Source organism: Hyperolius riggenbachi, chromosome 6, assembly GCF_040937935.1.
Source record: "Hyperolius riggenbachi isolate aHypRig1 chromosome 6, aHypRig1.pri, whole genome shotgun sequence".
Taxonomy (NCBI): domain Eukaryota; kingdom Metazoa; phylum Chordata; class Amphibia; order Anura; family Hyperoliidae; genus Hyperolius; species Hyperolius riggenbachi.
The window spans coordinates 251,933,642-251,955,918 of NC_090651.1; the positions used below are offsets into that span (position 1 = coordinate 251,933,642).

Consider the following 22,277-nt stretch of genomic DNA (forward strand, 5'->3'; position numbering starts at 1 on the left):
CAAATGCAATTTTTGCTGAAGGCAACCACTGTCTATGTACTTTTTCTTTATGTATTTGGCACCAAATTACTGGTTTGTGACAGGTTTGCTTTATGGCCATTCTATCCTAAGGTTCAAGAGGGGGAAAGGCACATTGTTTGGAATGAGGGATAAGTAGCTAAGGCCATGTGAATAATCTAGCATAGTTCAGGTTGACATTGTGCTGCAAAACTACAAAGCAAAGAAGTTCTACATAAAACATAGAACACCTACTCGGAGACTGCTTTTGCTCCCCAGTCAAAGACATTGCCTGCTAACAGTCCTCTCACCAGAGCAAACTGTTTCTCCTCCCAGCCCAATGCATCCAGAGATCTGATTATTCTCTGATAACATTTTAACGCTATGTCATTTTCTTTCTGCTTTACCTGGAAGAAAAACATGAGAGAGTGGATTTCACAGAAGGAAAAAAAAAAAAAAGATCTTACCCAGGCTTGGATCGCTCGCTCCAAGACCCTCTGTGGACATTCTCCTCTTACGCTGATGGCCTCTATTGGACCAATAAGTCACTGTTACCAGCATGCTGACATGAACAACAGCTACACGGGGGTGGCTATGCACAGGACATGTAAATGCATACATCATACGTCACATATCATCAGTGATATCTTCTTACTGTAGCATGTATTGCTAAAGGTTTATTGCGCAATTCTGGGTCGGCTTTAAGGGTGCTCACACAAATGTGACAATAGCAAAACTCCCCATGTGTTCCAATCAATTCTCTTTTGGACTTCAGATTGAACTGGTTACAGATTAAAAAACAAAGAAGATGATAACAAGGACCCAAAGAATGATTAGCTGTACCAGAAAGAAACGAACAACACATGGCTGTGGGTGAGCACCTTAGAGTGGACTGTCTATACATGTAATAATAAAACTTACTGGGAATGATTAATAATATGATCAGTCAAACTTACTGGGAATGATCAGTCAATTAACAGGTGGCAGATCCATGCACATTTCAATGACTAACTATAATGGTATAGACTGCATAGTTCCCCAACCCTGTCCTCAAGGCCCACCAACAGTACATGTTTTGCAGGAAACCACAAACATGCACAGGTGGGGTAATTAGATTCTCAGCAGAGCGGATTAACTGCCTCACTGGATTTCCACAAAACATGCACCGTTGGTGGGCCTTGAGGACAGGGTTGGGGAACACTGGTAGAGGGTATAGAAAGTCAGACACTGTTAATGTATGGGGAGGTGTGCAGTCTCTTACCTTACCTTCCTTGTGGCTGCGTCCTCCTCCGTTCACCTGTAAACAGCTCCAGGATCTTGCAGATGGTCGATGCCCTTGGAGCTGGATATATAACACCGCACATGTGCCGGGTCAGCTCCCTTGGGACCGTGCTGCCCGCTCATCATCCACAAGGTCCGCATGCATGTGCTGATGCATCCCCGGCAAGGCCACAAAGGAGCCGACCTGGCATACAGCACCGGCATTGTATATCCGGATCAAAGGGCACCGACCATCTGCAGGATACTGGAGCAGTTTACAGGTTAACTGAGGGGAACACAGCCACAAGGAAGGTGTGGTAAGAGACTGCACACCTCCCCATACACTAACAGCGCATCAAACTTTCTATACCCCTTCGCATCTGGTATGGTGGTGAGGTTGAAAAGAAAATTAATATGGCAGTCTCCTGATCCATATCAATTCAGGTGTCTGAGCCACTTTCCGTACTGCCTTCATCCCAAGCCCATATTTACTTTTCAAATAAATATCTCCTAAACCTATTTTCTGGGTATTTTAATATAGAACACTTAGGCATGGTTCACACTTGTCAAAGCCACATGCCTTATTCCACATAAAAATGTGCTTTTGTACTTAAAATACACCTGGAATGAGAAGCACATGGTGGTTGCAATATCTATTTCCTTTTGAACAATACTAGTTGCCTGGCAGTCCTCACTGATCTGTTTCAGGTGTGCTATTTAAACACTACTGTACCTAAACATACAGCTAATCTAGTCAGGCTGTAGTAAGAGTACCTGGTCTGCATGGCTGTTCAGGGTCTATGGCTAAAAGCAGGAAAGCCAATTTGCATTGTTTGTTTACTTCTACAGTACTAAACAAGATTCCTGACAAATTGGGGAAGGGGTTTCCCAACAAAGTCACAGAATGCAAGAAAAACCCCAATTAAAGCCTGACATTGCACTGAAAATCGTATAGAACCGTGATCTGCAAACTTGACTCTCCAGCTGTTAAAAGAATACTATCGATATCCAAGTGTTCTAAAATGACAATGTACGAATAATGTCTAAGTAGCTGTGTAAACATTTTCCTACTTTTCATATGAAGTATCAGAGGCAAAAGCTGTAATTTATTGGAGGGTAGGATTTAGCTATATTGGGACAAATCAATTGCAGAAGGGGTGTCTGCTTCAATGCACAACCAGAGTTGCATATCAGACTACAGAAAGCAATTATCAAACATATCAAACTCTGAAAGCAATAACAGTATGAAAAGCTGTGACAATTAGTTACATTTCCTCTGCTCTCTTCAGACACCTCAGTCAGAAACACACAGAAGCTGCAGCTGTTGGGAGCCCTCTCTCCCAGTCACACACAGAGCTGCACATAGAGGTAACTGATCAAGTGTGAGGGGAATTTCCCCTCTCCTCATGGCTCAGTCTGTCAGTTTTGGCGTCAGTAAAGTTTGAAAGTATTTTGATAACAGTAAACAATGAAGTTGCTACTACAAGTCCCATGATGCATTGCAGAAGTCTGACAGCCACAGTCATGATTCATAAAGGCAAATGCATTGTGGGACTTGTAGTTCCTTAACAGCTGGAGAGCCAAGTTTGCATATCACTGGGATAGACAATGGAACTGTGCAATAACACAACAAACATCCATCTCAGGCAGGCAAGGCTTTAATGTCAAATCAAGCTCAGAGGAACTGTGGGTTATATTTCATACCATAGTCTTTTTTTTTTTTTCTGAATGGTTCTTTTAAAATTCCAACTAAATCCAGTTCTTGTCATTTTATAAATACATTATGGAAGGGTTACACCCACAGTCAGTAGGCTATTGGCATTTGCGTCCCAAATGGGGACATTTGCTCTGGTTGCCTTTGTGAGAAAGTTTCCCAACAAGGACACAGAAAGGAAGAAAAATCTGAAATTACAAAACATTCTTAATTAAAAAGGAACCTGAGGTGTGAGACCTACAGAAGCGGTCATATTTATTTCCTTTTAAACAATACTAGTTGCTTGACAGTGCTGCTGATCTTTCTCGTCAGTAGATTCTGAATCACATACCTGAAACAAGCATGCAGCTAATCTCGTCAGATTTATCATAGACTTCTGATCTGCATGCTTGTTCAGGGTCTATGGCTTAAAAAATATTAGAAGCAGGGGGTCAGCAGGACAGCCAGGTAATGTGCATTATTTAAAAGGAAACCGGCCAGACTCCATATGCCTCTCAACTTATGTTCTCTTTAACATAAGTATTCTCATTACACAGCCTAGGCCTTTGTTTTTTGTACTTCAGTACTTCCTGAAAGTAGAACATTTTAACAGAAGGTGAGTGGAATTCTCCTCCTGATAACTCGTAACAGATAAATCCCTAGCACAATTACTTACCACGCCTTGCTCTAATGCAGAAAAATGGTTTTTGAATTATTCAGGATTGCTCTTAAAAGGTTAGGTGAACAGTCTACAACATCTAAAGTACTGTAATACGAATCGCATTACAGAAATATGTCTTACTTGTTAAGTACTATAGCAAAGGTTGCATTACATTTACCAGAAGTGTGATTTTAATATTAACATGATGACGCCTATGGGAACAGCTGGCTGTCATAAACACACTGAGGAAACTGGTGATGTGCAAGTAATTTGATGCTAATTAAATCATTACATAATCACAGGCGACAGGATCATGAAATGTTACTAAAACGATATGTAAAAATGAACAGCTCAGCTAGCATAGGCTGAGGTGTGAACAGTATGCTAAACATGTCAGATGGCTATACACATTGGCTTTTTAAATGATGTAGTGAGCGATATACCTGTGTCGTTATCGTTTTTTCCAAATTGAACAGCTTGGATCACACATTCACATGTAATAAAGCATACACAAACACCACCACATTTGCGGCGGCACTGATGCCAGAAAAGGGGCAAAGCCCTGATGTTAACCGCTTCCGGACCTTGCGTATTGATATCTACGCCCTGTTTGGGACTGGTTATCCCGACCACAGCGTAGATTTCAATTACCACACCACACACTCCCGTCACTCTCTTGCAGCTGCAGCCCACTTGCTCTGCTGTCGGTATGACAGCAGAGCTCCATGAGCCGGTCCGGAGCCGATTTCATTGGCTCCTGACCCTGTGATCAATGTGAGTCAATGAAATCGGCTCCTGACCAGCTCACAGAGCTCTGCTGTCATATCGACAGCAGAATGAATGAGCTTCGGCGAGGGGACAGCAGCACAAATGACGAGAGAAATGGGTCTGCGCGGTGTGACATCTGTGAGCCCTGTATTTTTACCCAGAAGTCTCTGATCCTTAAGGGGCCATAGACTTCTGGTACTGAAGTGGTTAAGGAGAGTCCCCGAGAGCGGCATGGGATCGGAGGACAGCTTGGGAAGCCCTTGGAGGAGGTAAGTATTTATTTTTTATTTATTTTTTTTACTCATTTACGCCTTGGGTTCTTGTTAAGATACCCGACGTAAACTTCTTTGAACAAATGAATATCTGTGTGGGTCTCGGGTGCTCCCTTCACAATGGCGAGGGCTGTCCTTGACCTATAGAAAAGGTGAGACAGGGAGCCCTTATGGTGCAGTATTGTTAGTCTAATTGGAGATGTAAGTTTGTGAATAAGTTCAATTCACAAAGGTAGGTTGCAATCCTGCAACCACCGTAAATGCCTGCGGAAAGATAACCGTTTCCGCTCGGTGTTCCGGACCCTCTGGATCTGGGTGGTCGCTCTCCTCCTATGGTCCTGGTCCCCAGCAGACAGTGTCCCCAGGGATAGGGATGACACCTCAAAGAAGTGTTGAGTATACGAGTGAAGCACGTCGGTGGAGGCGCCCAAGGATATATTGTGACAGCAACTAATTAGTTGTACTCATAAAAATTATGTCGAAAAAATTATACATGGTATAATAAGGAGGTCTCTTACCTCCAAAAGCAGACTCACGCAGATAGAAAAAGGAGTCTTTAATAAAATAACGGTTATCCTGTAGACAACGCATTTCACGGGACGCAGCCCGCTTCCTCAGGTCAATAAAACAGATAACCTTACTAGTTGCCGTGCAGAGCTCGGGCGCATAGATCAAAAAAATGTTTTTGATCTATGCGCCCGAGCTCTGCACAGCTACTAGTAAGGTTATCTGTTTTAATGACCTGAGGAAGCTGGCTGCGTCCCGTGAAATGCGTTGTCTACAGGATAACCCTTATTTTATTAAAGACTCCTTTTTCTATCTGCGTGAGTCTGCTTTTGGAGGTAAGAGACCTTATTATACCATGTATAATTTTTCTACATAATTTTTATGAGTACAACTAATTAGTTGCTGCCACAATATATCCTTGGGCGCCTCCACCGACGTGCTTCACTTGAACAAATGAAGGCTTCAGGCATATATGGGTATGAATCCTCAGTGCATAAACTGGCTGACTCTGCACAATTACAGGGAACAAAAGGGGATGGGAGTGAGCTGTGCACATCTGGAGCCTCAGTCAGATAACAAATAAAACTTCTCATATTTATCTCTTATGAAGACACTGGGTAGGGTGTGGAAAGGGTAATTTTTTTTCTCCCACACAGTGAGGATTAACAAGAAGAACTACTGAACTTTAGTTGCAGTAATATGTAAGTTACTCTCCTAGCAGAACGTGTGTGTGTGTGGGGGGGGGGGGGGGGGGGGCGGGGTCAGAGGCAGCCAAAAACAGAAGGAAGAGGCTGGCTACTGCTCCCTCACAGCTTCTCCCTGATGTAAGTGGGTGATAAATGAGATCGCTGGAGTGGTCAGCAGGCTGCTTGCCCAACATAACTGCACTGTCATCTGGATGCAGCCTTCCAGATAATTTTAATATTTTTATTGCAAAAAGTAAAAATGTGCCATGCACAAAAAAAATTTGCAATGCCAAGTAATGCAAATTTACAATCGTAAGCATTAAATTGTAAAAGAAGAATTCTGAGAATACCATGTCTTCAGGGCTTTTTTTTAATGACTTTTTCTGTGGCTCCATAGCAACTAAACTTTAAAGGATATGGATAACTTGCTTCTGAGTAACGGCAGCTGTAATCTAACTAGCTGCCGCTCAGCAATATAAGCAGTTTTTTCCCACCAAAGTGGACCACAAAGGAAAATTGATCTGCACCCCCATTATCTGGGAACACATACCATATATTAAACAGATTTACAGACATATTGGTAGTATACATCATAACAGTAGCACAATAATATCCCAGTTAATCTTGACTCTTGAGTGTGTAACTTACCTACATGCCTCTAGTGTCAGGAAACCCTGGCTGAGGAAGGGAACTGTATACATGCAGAAATCTGTGCTCACCTTTGAGTACGGGTCTGGAAAATTGAATTCATTTAAGCAGTGTTCCCGTGTGTCAAGTAAACTGCGTACAGTTAGAGATCCATAAGCGCTACAAGAGAGCATAAATTTCTATGAAAAATAATTATTAAAACAAGTGAAAGTGAGGTTTTTATTTTTATCTTGAACATTTTTTCTGAGTTCTGAGTTTTTGAGTTTAACCACTTGACAGCAGTGCTACCCCCCCCCCCCCCCCCCAACGACCAGGCTCATTTTTATTATGCTGGGCTGTGCAGGCTTTTCAGCCTCCTGCACAGCCCAGCTATGGAGCTCAGCGATCGGACTCTCCTCCTTTTTTTGTCCCCAAGGGGACATGTTGCCGGAGGGGTCCAACCGCTGTGGCCGGACCCCAACCACTGAAGCCTTTATGAGGCTCTCTCCCCCTCCCTCCTCCCCTCTGTAATCTTTATGAAACAGAACAGCGATCAGTCCTGTTCCGCCTCTCATAGGCATCAGCCTGTGAGAGGACGGCACTCCCCGGCCAATCAGAGGCCGGGGGTCCCCGATCTCATACAGCACTGCAGGGGACCGCAGCGCTGTACAGTTGTAAACAAAAGGGGATTTCTTTCCCCTTTCGTTTACAAACAGCCTGCTAGCCACAATCGGCGGCTAGCAGGCTATTCACGGAACTCAATTCCGTGAAGTGGCAGGGAACAATCGCGCATGCGCGCGGGCATTACCTGGGAAACTGCAGCACTTACAAGCAGGCCTATCATGCAAAGGTTTACTCTGCAACATCAAGAAGTATGCTGAAGTTACTAATACATGAAAATATGGGGATATTATGAAAATTGTCAAATAAGACAAAAACAAAAACTATAGGTCTATAAGTGGCTATCACAAGTGCTGAGTGATTTATTAAGAGTTTTTTTCTCCACTTTACTCTGTGTTTTGCACTTAAAAAAAGAGCGATTCGTTTTTTTCACTTCCTGACGACAGTCAACTGGCCTGAGGACAAATGGCAGAAGGTGGCCTGATCTGGCAAATCACATTTTGTTCCACCATAGGTTGATGGCCAGATAGTAGTGGCACTCATCTATGGGATGTGCGGATCAAAACAAATCCTATGTAGAGAAAGTCCCACCTTGCTACCCTATAAGAATTAATGGGAACCTGAAGTGAGGGCTGGTGCACACCAGAGCGGTTCTGGAGCGTTTTTAAAAACGCTAGCTGTTTGAAAACTGCTTGGGTAATGTATTTCAATGGGTGCACACCAGAGCGGTTTTTTTTTTGAACAAACGCAAACTCGGGGGCTGCAGCATTTTTTTTAGATTTCTGAGGCGTTTCTGCCTCAATATTAAAGTATAGGAAAGAGAAAAACGCTAGATCAGAGCGGTTTTCCAGGCGTTTTTGTTACAGAAGCTGTTCAGTAACAGCTTTACTGTAACAATATATGAAATCTGCTACAGAAAAACGCTCAAAAAACGCTAGGTTTAGAACACTTCTCTAAACATGTCTAGAAGCGCTCTGAAAATCTGCTTCTAAAACCTAGCGTTTTGCGGATCTGCTGGAGGTTTTTGGAGTGCACACGCCCTTAGAGGGATTTTAAGCAATGCAATTTCCGTGGCGGTCCTGCTGATCCCCTTTCTCTAAAGCTAGGTTCACAGTGGGAGGCTGTGTTCCCTGTAAATCAGGAACGCAATGGAATGTAAAAATCGTACTGCATATTAACCGACCGTTGTGTTGCGTACAGTGAAGCATACAGTCAATGAACAGTATGTCACTGCGGTATCACTGTCGCAGTAATGCACTGCGTTGTGATACTGCATGCTGTTATACCGTAATAAGAACATCACTTAAGGATATCATTGCAGAAAACTGCACTACAAAGCAACAGTTACGCTGCACCGCAATGCCTCACTGTGAACCTAGCCTCGTACTTTTAGCCATAGATCCTGTACAAGCATGCAGATCGGGTGCTCAGGCTGAAGTCTGAGCTAGATTAGCCACATGCTCATTTCAGGTCAAGTTAGACACTCCTGCAGCCAAATAGATCAGCAGGCTGGTATTGCTTAAAAGGAAATAAATATGGCAGCCTCCATATGCCAAACACATCAGTATCCGTTTAAAGAATATATTGCCAACATCTGGTTGCCAGGCACCACAAAACATGTTCAGAAGTCTTGTGGAGTCCATGCCTGATACATAGGTGAGGACCTACACAAGCTACAGCAAGTGTTTTTAATGGTTGGCCTATGAATGTGTTATTTATTATGGTTTGGATTAAAAAGGTAACAACATATATGATTAGTTCTCAATTGTATCTATTATTTTGGAACATTTTTCATTACCTGCTCAAAGTTCCTCAGTGAGATTTTCCTTGCCACTGAATACAGTAATACTAGGATGTAAGGGGTATTACAGAATTCCTATTCAGAAATATTATTCACTAGCACCTACTGACCCCAAATTTTCATTTATCAAATTTCTGAAGCCAAATCTCATTTTTATCAGTGATAGTTTTTTAAGTAACTTATCAACCCAGCGTTCATGAACATGTCAGTGGAAGGGCTGGTGCACTCCACAAGAGCTTTTCTAAGCGCTTTGTGATTTTAAAAGCTCTTGCTATAGTTATCCTTTGTGTGTGTTCTCACTGGAGCAATGTGCTTTTGTAAAAATCCCCCATAGGATTGCATTAGCAAGAACTTATCAAATCACTAGCGTTTAAAAAGCTCTTGTAGCGTGCAGTGTGCACCAGCCCAAAGTCAGCTTTACTCCTTTCTGGATAAACAATAACCCAGCTTCAATATGTTATGTTACTAAACATGCGAGTTCCTGACTACCGCCGTGTTTCAATGGGCACAGGTTTGCTACTAAAAAGAGAACCATTTTCTTAATAAAAAATTGCCAATAGAGAAATGTGCTAGTGTTTAGCAATTAGTGCTATAATCTTGTATTTACATGCAAAAGATGTAATATAAATGAAAAAAAAAAAAACAGTGGTATGACCGCTTAAAGCAAATCTAAAGTGGGAGCCCAACTGTTCCTGAAAACAGGCAGCTCTGTACTGCGCATGCGTGACAGAGAGCGCTTACAAATGTGTAGTATGGAGCGGCCTGTGTTTGGTAGCATTTTGGCTCCCGAGGCTTCACAGAGCAGTATTTGACCAATTGGTTGAATACCTCTAACGGGTGACACCGTTGGAACCATGAGAGGATCGTGAAGGCTCTATAGGACCCAGAGCCTTTCCTCTCCATAGACGAGTATCTAATTATTTTTCAATTAAATTTACTTCAGATTTGCATTAAAAGGGAACGTAAAAGTTTATTCATTTTTTTAATTTACTGAACTTGGCTCTAAAACCAACTTTTTTTTGTAGGAAAATACATTATTACAAATAGGTTATTGTTTTGTACTCCACTTGCATGTCAACCTGGTAATGTTTTGTGAGCATAGGACAGTGTCACTTTACTGTTACAGTACAAAGCCTCCAACCTTGGTGACTGATGATTCCAACCAATTGCTTTCTGTAGAACCATCTGCAGCAATGAGCAGGTTTACCTCCAGAGCTCACCAGCCAAACCAGCAGGTGGAGCTCTAAACAAATCACGTTTTTTCATTTGTGCTATTGAAGGAGTAACTTGCAACTACTCACAAGGGCTGTAGCCTGAGGGTTTGTAATTTGTTCAGATACTTCTGCTTGAACTTTTCTGCTCGCTCTGCTGCATCGCTGGCATCTGGCTGACTGGCAACTGCACGTTTGGCTACCTTAGGAATAAAGGAATAACTATTAATTAGTGTCATACAGTTACTTTAAAGCAATCCTGTATCCCCTGGGGTGCTGCAATTCAATAAATTTGCCATACTGCCTCAGGAAATATTAGGATTTACAGCAAAGAATACATTATTATTATTATATTTAGGAGGATAGCCAGGTAACTGGCACTTTTGAGCAAGTAATAAAGGTGACAGCATCCGTATTGCTCTTATTAAGGCCATGAGCACAATTGCGGCTGTGATGAAAATAAACTGATGAGAAAAACAATTGCATCTTTCCTACTTCTAAATTACTGTCACTTTCATACCTGATGTTTATCTCTCTGAGGCAGAGAAAGAAAAAAGGAAGACAGCCTAGTTATTTGTGTAGTGGGCTGTGGGTGTGAGAACACCCTCTAGGAAAAGGCACAAAAGCGTTGCCTGTGCTATCACTAATAAAATCTTTTGTACCACAAAGATTTTTCATCATTGAGGTAAGCTACCTCATTTCTTTATCGATTTTAAACGGTTTTTAAAACGTTTTTTATCATGCACCAGGGAGCCTCTTTTACCTAATTAGTAGTCATTTGTGTGCTAGGCACTGTACATACACATGTCTATCTCATCAGGTCACCTCGGTTGACCTTTAAGGGCTTGCGGCGCTGCATTTTCTGCATACAATTATCCACGATCATTCATGACTTTTTGGATTGTGTCAAATTAAAATTATAATTGGAAATATGTGCGTCATGGAGAAAAAAGAAGTAGGGAGCTGTCTGATTTTAAAACACGGCAAAAAAAAAAAAAAATCTGAATGTAAAAATGTGAATGAGCGCAAACAATGTGCGATTCCCAACTGGGCTATTCAATTTAATGGCAATGCAGCGGCGTGTGGTTTGCCGGATACAGAAAAATGTGCACAATTACGATATGCTATCAGCCTAAAGGTTTATTTACAGCCATAGAGTATTTGAAGCCCATTCACACAGGCAGCGGTGCAGAGCACTGCTCAGCTCAGCTGCTGGATGCAGTGAAGTATAGAACAGCACAGCCATTCAATACATCTCCACCACTTTAAAATGCACCTGGAGCATTTTGTGCAGAGCAGCACACCACATCACAGGCGGCATGTGCAGCACCACCACTATAAAGAAGGGGAAGTCTGGGCAGCAGTGCGTTCCCACTGTACAGCACCTCATGTGGTGTGAAGATACTCTCATAACTGCAAACATTTCTATCCTCTCGTTATTTCTCCAGTATTTTATAGGTCAGTAGATGTGATGCTGAACGGCTTAAGAAAGGTCGGATAGACCAAAACAGCAGGGCTGTCGCTGTTACAGATTGCTCATCATGCTGCTTTAATACGACTTGATGGTGCCGACTCCACTGTGGACTATCCTCTCGTTAGGAAAGTTGCCATTTTTTGAAAAGGGGTGAAGATGGCATTTCCCTGGCTGCCATGATGATCTTTTAGACTTCAGCAGTGTCTGGAAGAACCTGTGAGGTCAGACAAGTATAACTATCATACTGTACTTTTTTTGTACAGTTTCACGTAAATGAAAAACTTTTCTGGTTGCCATTATAATTCAGTTTCCTGCATGCAATAAGCATCCAGATCGGTCTGTGAAAGTAGACCAGTCTCCTCTTCTTAGCATGAGAAAGGGTGGAAGAAATTTCTCAGGTGTATTTTAAAACTAGCCATTAGCTGACGGTTCGCAAAAAAAATATAATACAAAAGGACACTTTTAGACTTGTAAGATAAATTTGTTCTTCATATTAGCAAATATCTTGTGCATGGTCTCTGTTGTTACAGCCAGGGCCGGATTTGTGGCAAGGCCTCAAAGGCCACTGCCTAGGGAGTCTGAGAAAGGGCGACAGGCAGTTACAGAATTAATAGGTGTCAGCCGCAGTACACAAATCCCGCTGGTCCGCAACTGCCCTGCTTTTTTTGAACACATTGCAGGCAGCTACGAACTCAGCACGGGCAGGAGTGGAGTTCATGAGCAGCAGCAGCAGCAGAAGAAGAGGCACTAACCCATTTGCCAGGCCCCCGGGCCGATACTTAATTCTCCCCGCTCTGTTAGCTCAGCTATGTTGCGCCTTTCTCTCCAGCGATTGCTGTCATGTGACTCGCTGGTAACGTGCCGGTGAGTCACATGTGAGAGACGCCGGCTGGAGAGAGAGGCGCAACTTTGCTGAGCTAAAAGAGCGGGGAGGATGAAGTATCAGTGCAGGAGCCTCAGCCTGGCAAAGAGGTGAGGAGAGTGCTTCTGCTGCTAAGACAACAAGCAGACAGCACAGGGACACAGAGGAGAAAGCCCTGGAACTAAATACAGTCAGTTAGGGAGGCACATGTCAAGCATGGGCTTTCTGCAACATGGAGTCAAGATGAACTTCCTGCAACAGCTTCTGTGCAAATCAGGTAATCCTGCTATGGAGGTACTGAAGGGGATTGTATTTAATTCTTCCAGGCTATTGCCAGTCATATACTTGAAAGCTTTTTTGAACTCTGCATTTATCTTTGGGATTAGAGTTGTTGTTTGCTAAGTGAGCTTGAGTAAACAAAAGAACTGTGAAGACTGCAGCCTCAGCAGCAGATTTCTTTCATCACAGAGTGACAGCTATCACATAGTCGTTAGGACAATTGTCTTTTAACACACAGAGTGATTGTAAAGGCCCATACACACATCGGATTTCCGCGAACGGGGATCGCTCAAACTCACCCTTATCAAGCGAACGACAGTCTGTACACACGCCCGATTTAGCGGGCGAACGACGGGGCGTTCGCGGAAATCCGACGTGTGTATGGGCCTTTATTCACATTCAAATAGTCAGATTTCCACCTAGGGGACAACAATTTTGCAGACTGCAAGTTTGAATACCTTTCAGATTGTTTAGGACCTGTTTAAGTGACAGTGACCCTGTTCCCATTTCAAGCTTGGGGGCCAGCCCATAGTCTCCTGGCTGCTTCTGCTGCGCTGTGTTTCTAATATTGAGCATATGCTGGAAGGGGAGGAAGGAGAATGGCACCTGGCTACCTATACTAAAGGTATAGGATGTGGAGACCAATAGGGGGGGTGGAGTGGCAGGAGTTTTGGTTAAGATGCTGTTGCTCAGGGGCGGCTGGTGGCAGTGGGCCTAGGGCGGTAAAGAGTACAAATCCGGCCCTGGTTACAGCGTTATGTCCACTGTGGTGCACAGAGCTATGCCTCTGTGATCTGTCTTTCACTCTGCCTCCTCTTTCATGCCAACTGTCTCTGTGCATCCCCACTATCACACACACCATCTGTGTTGTGTGTCTCTTCTCCTTTCCCTTGTAAAGCTTTCTACAAATGTTATGTCTCATACACAAAACTGCCACATGGTGGCACCACTCTAGAGTTTCAAAACAAATCTGCAATGTCTGGTGGAGGAAGCAGCTACAATCAGCATTTCCACAGAACTCTGCAGAACCATAGTGTACCCGAGATGAATGAAGTCTCAGGTTTTATACTTACCTGGGGCTTCCTCCAGCGTGACCAGGCCACAATACCAGCCTGTCCAGTGGGTGAAAGGCGAGGCCCAGGGAGATGGTGAGGGACCGAGCGGCCTCATGGGGCCAGGAGAAAGCCCTAGGCAAGTATAAAACAATTTGTCTCAGGTTTACTTTAAACAGAAACATGTCATGGTCTTGACCCAAGAATATCAGTGTGGTACTCTTTTCTGATTGCTGTTGGGAGCCTTCCGCTATTTTAATTTAAAGAGAATCTGTAAAAAATAATAATAATAATAAAAAAAAATTAATCAGCCCCTAGTACTATCCTCGGGAGGGGGAAGCCTCTGGTTCCTAATGCGGCTTCCCCCGTTCTCTTCACCTTTCGGGATTTATCGCCTGCAGCTTAGAACTGACAGGTACTTGAAACCTGGTATACTCGCTTATCATTCTTGTGAAAATCAATCTTGGTACTGTATTACCCATTTCCCAAATGCTGGAGGCCTCATATCTCCTGGAGATCTGCAGTTTTGGTGTGTTTGTTATTTCAACATCACATTGCAATTTATATACTAACTATGGTTTTACACGGAGATGGCTGCAATTTCTTTAATGTTTCTTAAAAAATCTTTTGCCAATGTTTTCGGAACCTCGTAGGGTCCTTTTACCAAGGTGACATTTGCTCAAGGCAACTAACTACACAAATCTACATACTACGCATGTATTGGTGCCAGTTTGGCATATAGGACTCTTCTTGATCATGTGAATCTATCTGTCTGTCTATCTATTACATAGGTTCCATCTTAGACGTAAGTAATAATTTATACACTGCCTAGCTTGCATCTTAGGCATTTTGTTTAATGCCCACGTATACTCACTATGGCAGATGACCTGTGAAACTTGTCCAAGAATTGGATGGTGGTTTGTTTGTACAAGTCTACTGTGTATGTGTATCCCTCTAGATTGTAAGCCTTTTGGGCAGGGTCCTCCTCCTTTTGTGTCCTACCTGATCATGCGCCTCCATTACTGTGCAACCATGCTATGCATTTGAGTGAACCTAACTTGCCTAATCTCCATGCTCCCCTCCAGTGACTGACTAAGCATTACCTGGTACTCATACTGTGCTGTGTGATCTGGTTTTCTTGCATTCCTGTATTGTCATATTGCAGTTCGTCACCCCTAAATATTGTCTGTAACCTAAATTAAATGTCCAGCGCTGCGTAATATGTTGGCGCTTTATAAATACAATAAATAATAAAAATAATAATATGCATTCCCATTTTGGGTTTCAACTTTGTGTTTCAAAGACTTTAAGCAACAGTCGTTTTACTTACTCCTTCCAAAGCATCTTCAAAGCAGGTGAGCCAGTACTCCCGAGCCATTGCATCTTCTGTAAGATCCACGGTGTCTGGGACATAGGATGATGGGTCAAAAAGCAGTGGGAGGTTTACCAGTTGCCGCTCTAATCGGTCCATCTCTAACATATCAAACTGCAGAGCACAAAAACCAAAAGACTCTTCTATAAGCCATGTCTAACACCAAGCACACATCACACAATGGGCTTTTCTGCTTGAAAATTAAAGGACGACTGAAGTGAGAGGGATATGGAGGCTGCCATATTTACTTCCTTTAAACAAATCTAGTTGCCTGGCAGCCCTGATGATCTTTTTGGCTGCATAAGTGTCAAAATAACACCAGAAACAAACATGCAGCTAATCTTGTCAGATCTGATAATGTCAGAAACATCCAATATTCTGCATGCTTGTTCATGGTCTATGGCTAAAAAGTATTAGAGGCAGAGGATCAGAAGGATTGTCAGGCAACTGGTATGGCTTAGAAGTAAAAACATATGGCAGCCTCAACATACCTCTCACTACAGTTGTCCTTTAAATTTCCAATTTTTTGCCATAGTGCCCCTTTAAAGTACGTGCAAACATAAGCAAATCAGAACTGCATTTTTTTACAGAGTAAAATGAGCCATAAATTACTTTTCTCCTATGTTGTTGTCACTTACAGTAGGTAGTAGAAATCTGACAGAAGCAAAAGGTTTTGGACTAGTCTATCTCTTCATGGGGGATTCTCAGGGATTTATTTATTTTCAAAAGCACTTAGTGAATGGCAGTTGCTCAGTCCAACTGCCAAAAAACTGTAGTGAGCAGGGATGCTGGCCAGCATCATTTAAATTCTTTTTAGGGAATATCTTTATAAGGAATAAAAGTCTTGCTGAGAACACCCTATGAAGAGATGGACTAGTCCAAAACCTGTCGCTTCTGTCAGATTTCTACTACCTACTGTAACATCGGAGAAAAGTGATTTATGGCTCATTTTACTCTGGGAAAAACGTACTTCTTATTTGTCTATGTTTGCATATAATTTTAAAAATCTTAAAATTTTTCGCCATAGTGCCCCTTTAAATATATAGCATGCAACCAAGTCCATTTGTAGGTATAAACCACAGACCTTAAAGAAGAAGTCCAGTGAAAATAATGTAATAAAAAAGTGCTTCATTTTTACAATAATTATGTATAAATGATTTAGTCAGTGTTTGCTCATTGTAAAAAAACTTTCCTCTCCCCGATTTACATTCTGACATTTATTACATGGTGACATTTTTACTGTGGGCAGGTTATGTAGCTGCTGCTAGCTGTTTTGGCTGTTAGAGACAGCTGTAAACAGCTATTTCCTGTGTGTGAACCTTGTTACATTGTAACAAACTGCCAAAAGTGCCGCGGTCCCAGAGCTTCTTGTGGGAGGGGTTTCAGCACAAAATCAGTCATACAGCGACCCCTGATGGTCTGTTTGTGAAAAGCAATTTATTTCTCATGTAAAAGGGGGTATCAGCTACTGATTGGGATAAGTTCAATTCTTGGTTGGAGTTTCTTTTTAACCCTCCTGGCGGTCTAATGATTTCCGCCAGGAGGCAGCGCAGCAGTTTTTTTTTGTTTTTTAAAATCATGTAGCGAGCCCAACTTAGTTCCGTAGTTTGTGCCCACTAAGTGAGAAGGTACACTAACCGGCTTAGCGCTGGTTAGTGAATCAAGCCCATAGTGTGGTACATTAACCTCCCCGGCGATATGATTTTAGGGTCTAAAAGCAATACAATCTTTTTTCATTAGCTTTTAGATGTTAAAGAAAGAAAAAAAAATCATACCCCCATAGAGCCTACAGCAGACCCTGCACCTGCTCACATCCCTGGAATGCAGCGCTGAAATCCTCCCTCCGTCCTCCAGGTGGCACTGTAACCCTATAGCGAGATTTCCGGCTGTTGTCATGAAGGTGGTCTCACCAGAGGAATCCGGAGCCTCAGAGGACCCTCTGGATCCTGGAGGAGGCAAGTTACAAAGCCCACTGTGTGCTATGCTCTGCATTAACCTCCTGGCAGCTACCACGAGTCAGGCTCGGGGTTACCACTCTGAACTGTAGTTTTTCAGCCAGAGTCTCACTGAGGGTTACCGTTAAGGAGGTAAATAGTGTGCCTACAGCCTGCAACCCAGGCTTATGTACCTTTACATTATGGCCAAAATATGGCCCCAGTAGTTCAGTTTTTTTTTCTTAAAGTGGATCCGAGTTGAAAAACTAACTATAACAAGTAACTTGTCTATATATCTTATCTAAAGTTTAGACAGGAAATCTAGCTGCAAACAGCTTCAACAGTATACGATTATTTCTTCCTGTGATACAATGAGAGCAGCCATATTCTGCTTGTAATCATTACACAGGCAAGCTGCTCTGCATCCCCACCCCTCAACCTGTATGAATATCAGATTATGAAGTATGAAGATCAGATTACGCCAGGTTACAAATTTTAAATGGTTTACGGAAAAAAAAAAATAATGTGATGAACAGATCTGAACTGAGGGGTCAAAGCTGTCACTAGCAACATTATAAAATGTACATAAAAGTATTATTTTTATTTACTACATAATCATTAGAGATGGTCAATCAGAAGCAAATAATTCAGAGTTGATGCAGGATTATGCAAAAATTGTGTGTGTAAATGTATGCACCTTAAAAATTGACCAATTGTAATTTACCTTGACAGAATTTGATCCCTTTTCAAAACGGTATAAATTTGCATATAAAATTTGTTTATTACTGAATCAACTCTGAATTATTTGTATCTTATGGACCATCCCTAATCATCATATGTCCTTTTCTATCATCTAAAATTTGTTTTTAACACTTATAAAACAGGTTTTTTTTCTCTTTATAAGAAGTCTAGTGTACTTTAAAGTGGACCTGAACTCTTGCACAGGACAGAAGGAAAAGAGAGAAATGCACCCTGTATGCATTTAGAGAGAGTTTAGCCTGTCTAATCCCCTCATTTGTGTCTAATCACAAGTGTAATTTTTTCTCTTCCTGTGTCACATGACTGCCAATGGCAGAGATCGCAGAGAAGCTCATTTGAAAGCACAGGCTGTTAACAATAGGTCTGCTCCCATGAATCAGGAAGTAAAAACAGTGCAGATTTATTTTAGGCGTTGTATCAGCTGTAACAAAGAAAGGTTTTTCTGTAAAGGTTATTATGCTGTTCTTTTAGAGCATAATAGAGCATGCATATCTTTTAGAGCAGAGAGGAAGTTCTGAGTTCAGGTCCACTTTAACAATCAATCTAGTGAGCAGATTCCAGTTTACAAGAAAAAAAAAAGTTGATGTCCAATGCACCGTATAGATAATGTCTTAATGCCTACCAGTATTATCCAGAACACTACATTTGGAAAAGATACATGGATGACATGTTGATTATATGGAATGGAGAAATAGCATCATTGGTGCTGTCTGTCATTGGGGCATTGGACAAGGTAGAAATGGCCCTGCTTGCATGCATACAAGTGATGATGTGGAACAAAATGGCATGACTTAACATGGAGGGAAATTAATAAGCGACATGATTGATAGGCCTCGTTTCAATCTGTGCGCTTCTATCCACTTTTCAGCAACATGTATCAATCTGTAACATTGATGTGCTGATAAAAAGCGGACAGAAGCGAATAGAAGTGCACAGGTGGAAACAACCATACAATTTTCTGTTAGATTTTCTCTTGGATTTACCTGCCAGATAGCTTTTTTCCATGTTGTAGGTAAATCTAACAGAAGAATCTAACAGAAAATTGTATGGTGTGTACCTAGCATTAACAAGGATGAGATTGCCTTTTTTGTTGTATTTGAAAAGTGCAACTACAGTAGGCGGTAAAGAAAACTGTCAGCAAGTAAAGTTTATAAACCTGTTTCCTGGCAGAAAAAACACACCTACATTCAGAAAATAGACAAAAAGGCTATTAGTTCAAGATGGAGGTTGTAAAACATCTAAAACGGTTATTCAGCTGGAACAATAAAATGTTAAAATCTAAGGTTTTTAGCTTTGGAATACAAAATAAGACTATGGGATTCCAAGAAAATCCTGTTTAGGAGTACATCTATACGCACAAACAATTGCATCTACGCTTATACGCCTAAGAATGACTTTTTGAGATATCCCACAAACAATTGCATCTACGCTTATACGCCTAAGAATGACTTTTTGAGATATCCCACAAGTTTATTTCATGATTAAATCTATACGTTTTTAAAAAGTAACTGTCAGGCTGCAAAAGCTAATTTAACCTCCCTGGCGGTATTCACGAGCAGAGCTCGGGCTGGCTGACACATGTCAGGAGCGGTAAGCCCGAGCTCTGCTCGTGTGAGCAAAATAAATGGCTGCATTGAATTCCTGGGTCCCGCGCGCGATCAGCGCTTGTCAGCGGGACCCAGGCTTCTTCCCCCCGGCCGCCGGAGTCCGCATTACCTTCAGATCTTCCGGGACCCGGCGGCCAATTAGCTGGGAGGATCGGCGGTGCGTCGTGACGTCGTGGGCGGCGAGAAATCATCGGGGAGGGAGCCTATTGAAAAAAAAATGCCTGCAGCCAATCCCTGGGTCCCGCGCGCGATCAGCGCTTGTCAGCGGGACCCAGGCTTCTTCCACCCGGCCGCCGGAGTCCCCCTTACCGCTCTGATCTTTGGGGACCTAGCGGCCAATTAGCCCATAATTAGCCGATCAGCGGCAGAGTGACAGGGGCAGCGTAGGGTCACAGGGGAGGGAGGGAGGGGAGGGAGGGAGTATAAAAAAAAATTAAAATAAACTCCTCTGATTGGGCCAAAACAGCATTGTATTGGATACAATGGGATTTTGTATCCAATGCAATGTTGCCTTTTGCTTCCTGGATTGCTGAGGTGTTGTGGCTGTTGAGCTGGAGAGGAGCTGGCTGTGATCTCTGTGATCTGTGAGTGCTTATCTAATCTTGATTTCTGCCTACCTGTTACCGATTTTTGCCTGGACTTTGACTACTCTTTCTGCCTTCTGCCTGGATTTGATTGATTACCCGTTGCTGATTTTGCCTGGACTTTGACTACTCTTTCTGCCTTCTGATTGGATTTGATTGATTACCCGTTGCTGATTTTGCCTGGACTTTGACTACTCTTTCTGCCTTCTGCCTGGATTTGATTGATTACCCGTTGACGATTTTTGCCTGGACTTGGACTACTCTTTGCCTGCTGCCTGCACCGACCTCTGCCTGGATTTACTATGGCATCATCCTCCAGAAGACGTCTCACCGTGGAAGCGCTGGCGGAGTTGGAGGACAGCGATCTGCAGTCACTGGCGGACTCCAGTGATAGCGACGCCATCACCAGCGACGTTAGTGATGTCCGGGTTTGGTGCCCCATCGACCTTTCTCAGTCTCCGCCACCGCCCCCACGTTTCCCTTTTACTGGGGAGCCTGGCCTGAAGAAGGAGTGCGAGTGCAACCCCATGGCATACCTGCAGCTTTTCTTCTCGGAGGCGGTTATTGAGAGGATAGTGGAGGAGACCAATCGCTATGCGACCCAACAATTGGCTACTCCTCAAGGACCCTTTTCCAGAAGCAGGACCTGGGAGCCGGTAACAGCAGCGGATATTTGGCTGTTTTTGGGCCTGATCATTCTGCAGGGAGTGGTGGGGAAGCCCCTGCAGAAATGGTACTGGAGCACGAATAAGATCATTGCAACCCCCTTCTTCGGTACAGTTATGTCCGAGTACCGTTTTTCCCTTATAATGAAATTTCTCCACTTTTCTAACAATGAAACTTTTGAGGAGTCGACCCACCCTGCTCCAAAACTAAAAAAAATTTGGGAGGTCTAGCAGATGGTGGTGGAAAATTTCAGGACCACGTATGTGCCACAGAGGGACATCAGCGTGGACGAGAACCTGATGGCCTATAAGGGGAGGCTGAGCTGGCTCCAATATATTGTTTTCAAGCGGGCCCGCTTTGGGATCAAGTCATACACGCTATGCGAGTCAAGTACCGGATACATCTGGAATACTATTTTGTATACGGGAAAAGGCACGAGTTTGGAGTGGCGACATCGTCTGTATTGTCCCTTCTGGAGCCTTTGTTGGACAAAGGCTACTGTCTCACCACAGATAATTTCTATACCTCCCCTGAACTGTCTGAGATTCTTATAAAGCATAAGACTGACACCTATGGCACTGTTAGGGCTAACAGGAGGGAGATGCCGTCGGCCTTTGCCAAGCAGAAGCTGAAGACTGGGGACATAGCTGCTTGGCAGAAAGGGAAGATGTTAGCCCTCCGGTGGCGGGACAAAAAAGACGTCTGTCTCCTCTCTACTGTTCACGACACCTCCACTGTCCCCACCAGAACGAGAGGAGGAAAAGATATTGTAAAACCGCAGGTCGTGGTGGACTAAAACCACACCATGGGTGGTGTGGACAAAGCTGACCAGGCGGTGACCTTTTATCCTGCTGTCAGGAAACAGCAGAAAAAGTATTACAAGAAGATTTTCCGGCACCTACTGGAACAAAGCATTTGGAATGCATACATTCTGCACAAGCAGGGAAGTGACAGGCCAGTGACGCACACTGATTTCATCTGGAAACTGTGCGAATGTATCTGTCTAAGGTACCAGACTGCATCGGATGCCAGAGTTGGACGCCGTGCCTCTTATGTGGTAAATCCGGAGCGCCTCACTGGCCGCCATTTTATGGAATACATTCCACCAACTCCCCAAAAAAATGCCCCAACTAGGACATGTCATGTGTGCTGCAGCAAAAGCGACAAGAAGGGGAAAAGAATCAGGAAAGAATCACGATTCTACTGTCCAGACTGTGATGTTGCCCTGTGTGCAATTCCTTGCTTTAAAATATACCACACACGGGAGGTGTATTAGGAGTATATATGTACATACTGCATAATCTGCTGCCTTATTTGTACAGTTTTATTTCAGATAATTGATAAATTTATTTACTTCAACAATTTTGTGTTCCTGACTTTTATTTATATGCAGAATGTCTACCACACTTTTATTCTGATGTATTTTGGTGAGTTAAGACTTAAAAATCGGAGGCCTAAAATTAATGAAAAAAAAATGTACCGCTTTTGACTCCTAATTCCTGACAGAAATGCACCGCCAGGGAGGTTAAACCTCTATTATCCTGTGTTAAACAGTTTAGAAGGAAGCCAAAAAGGCAATACTGA

The 22,277-nt window shown here is 42.9% G+C and overlaps 1 protein-coding gene across 1 annotated transcript in view; it reads right to left on the reverse strand.

Annotated features, from left to right (window-relative positions):
* Nucleotides 1-22,277, reverse strand: part of PANK4 (pantothenate kinase 4 (inactive)) — a 107,158-nt gene that overhangs the window by 27,652 nt on the left and 57,229 nt on the right. Inside the window, exons 10-13 of the mRNA XM_068242777.1 lie at nt 15,102-15,257; nt 10,195-10,307; nt 6,564-6,651; nt 253-404 (exon numbers count right to left, since the gene is read on the reverse strand). Coding sequence (XP_068098878.1) covers nt 253-404; nt 6,564-6,651; nt 10,195-10,307; nt 15,102-15,257 — 509 coding nt within the window. The remainder of the gene's footprint in view (nt 1-252; nt 405-6,563; nt 6,652-10,194; nt 10,308-15,101; nt 15,258-22,277) is intronic.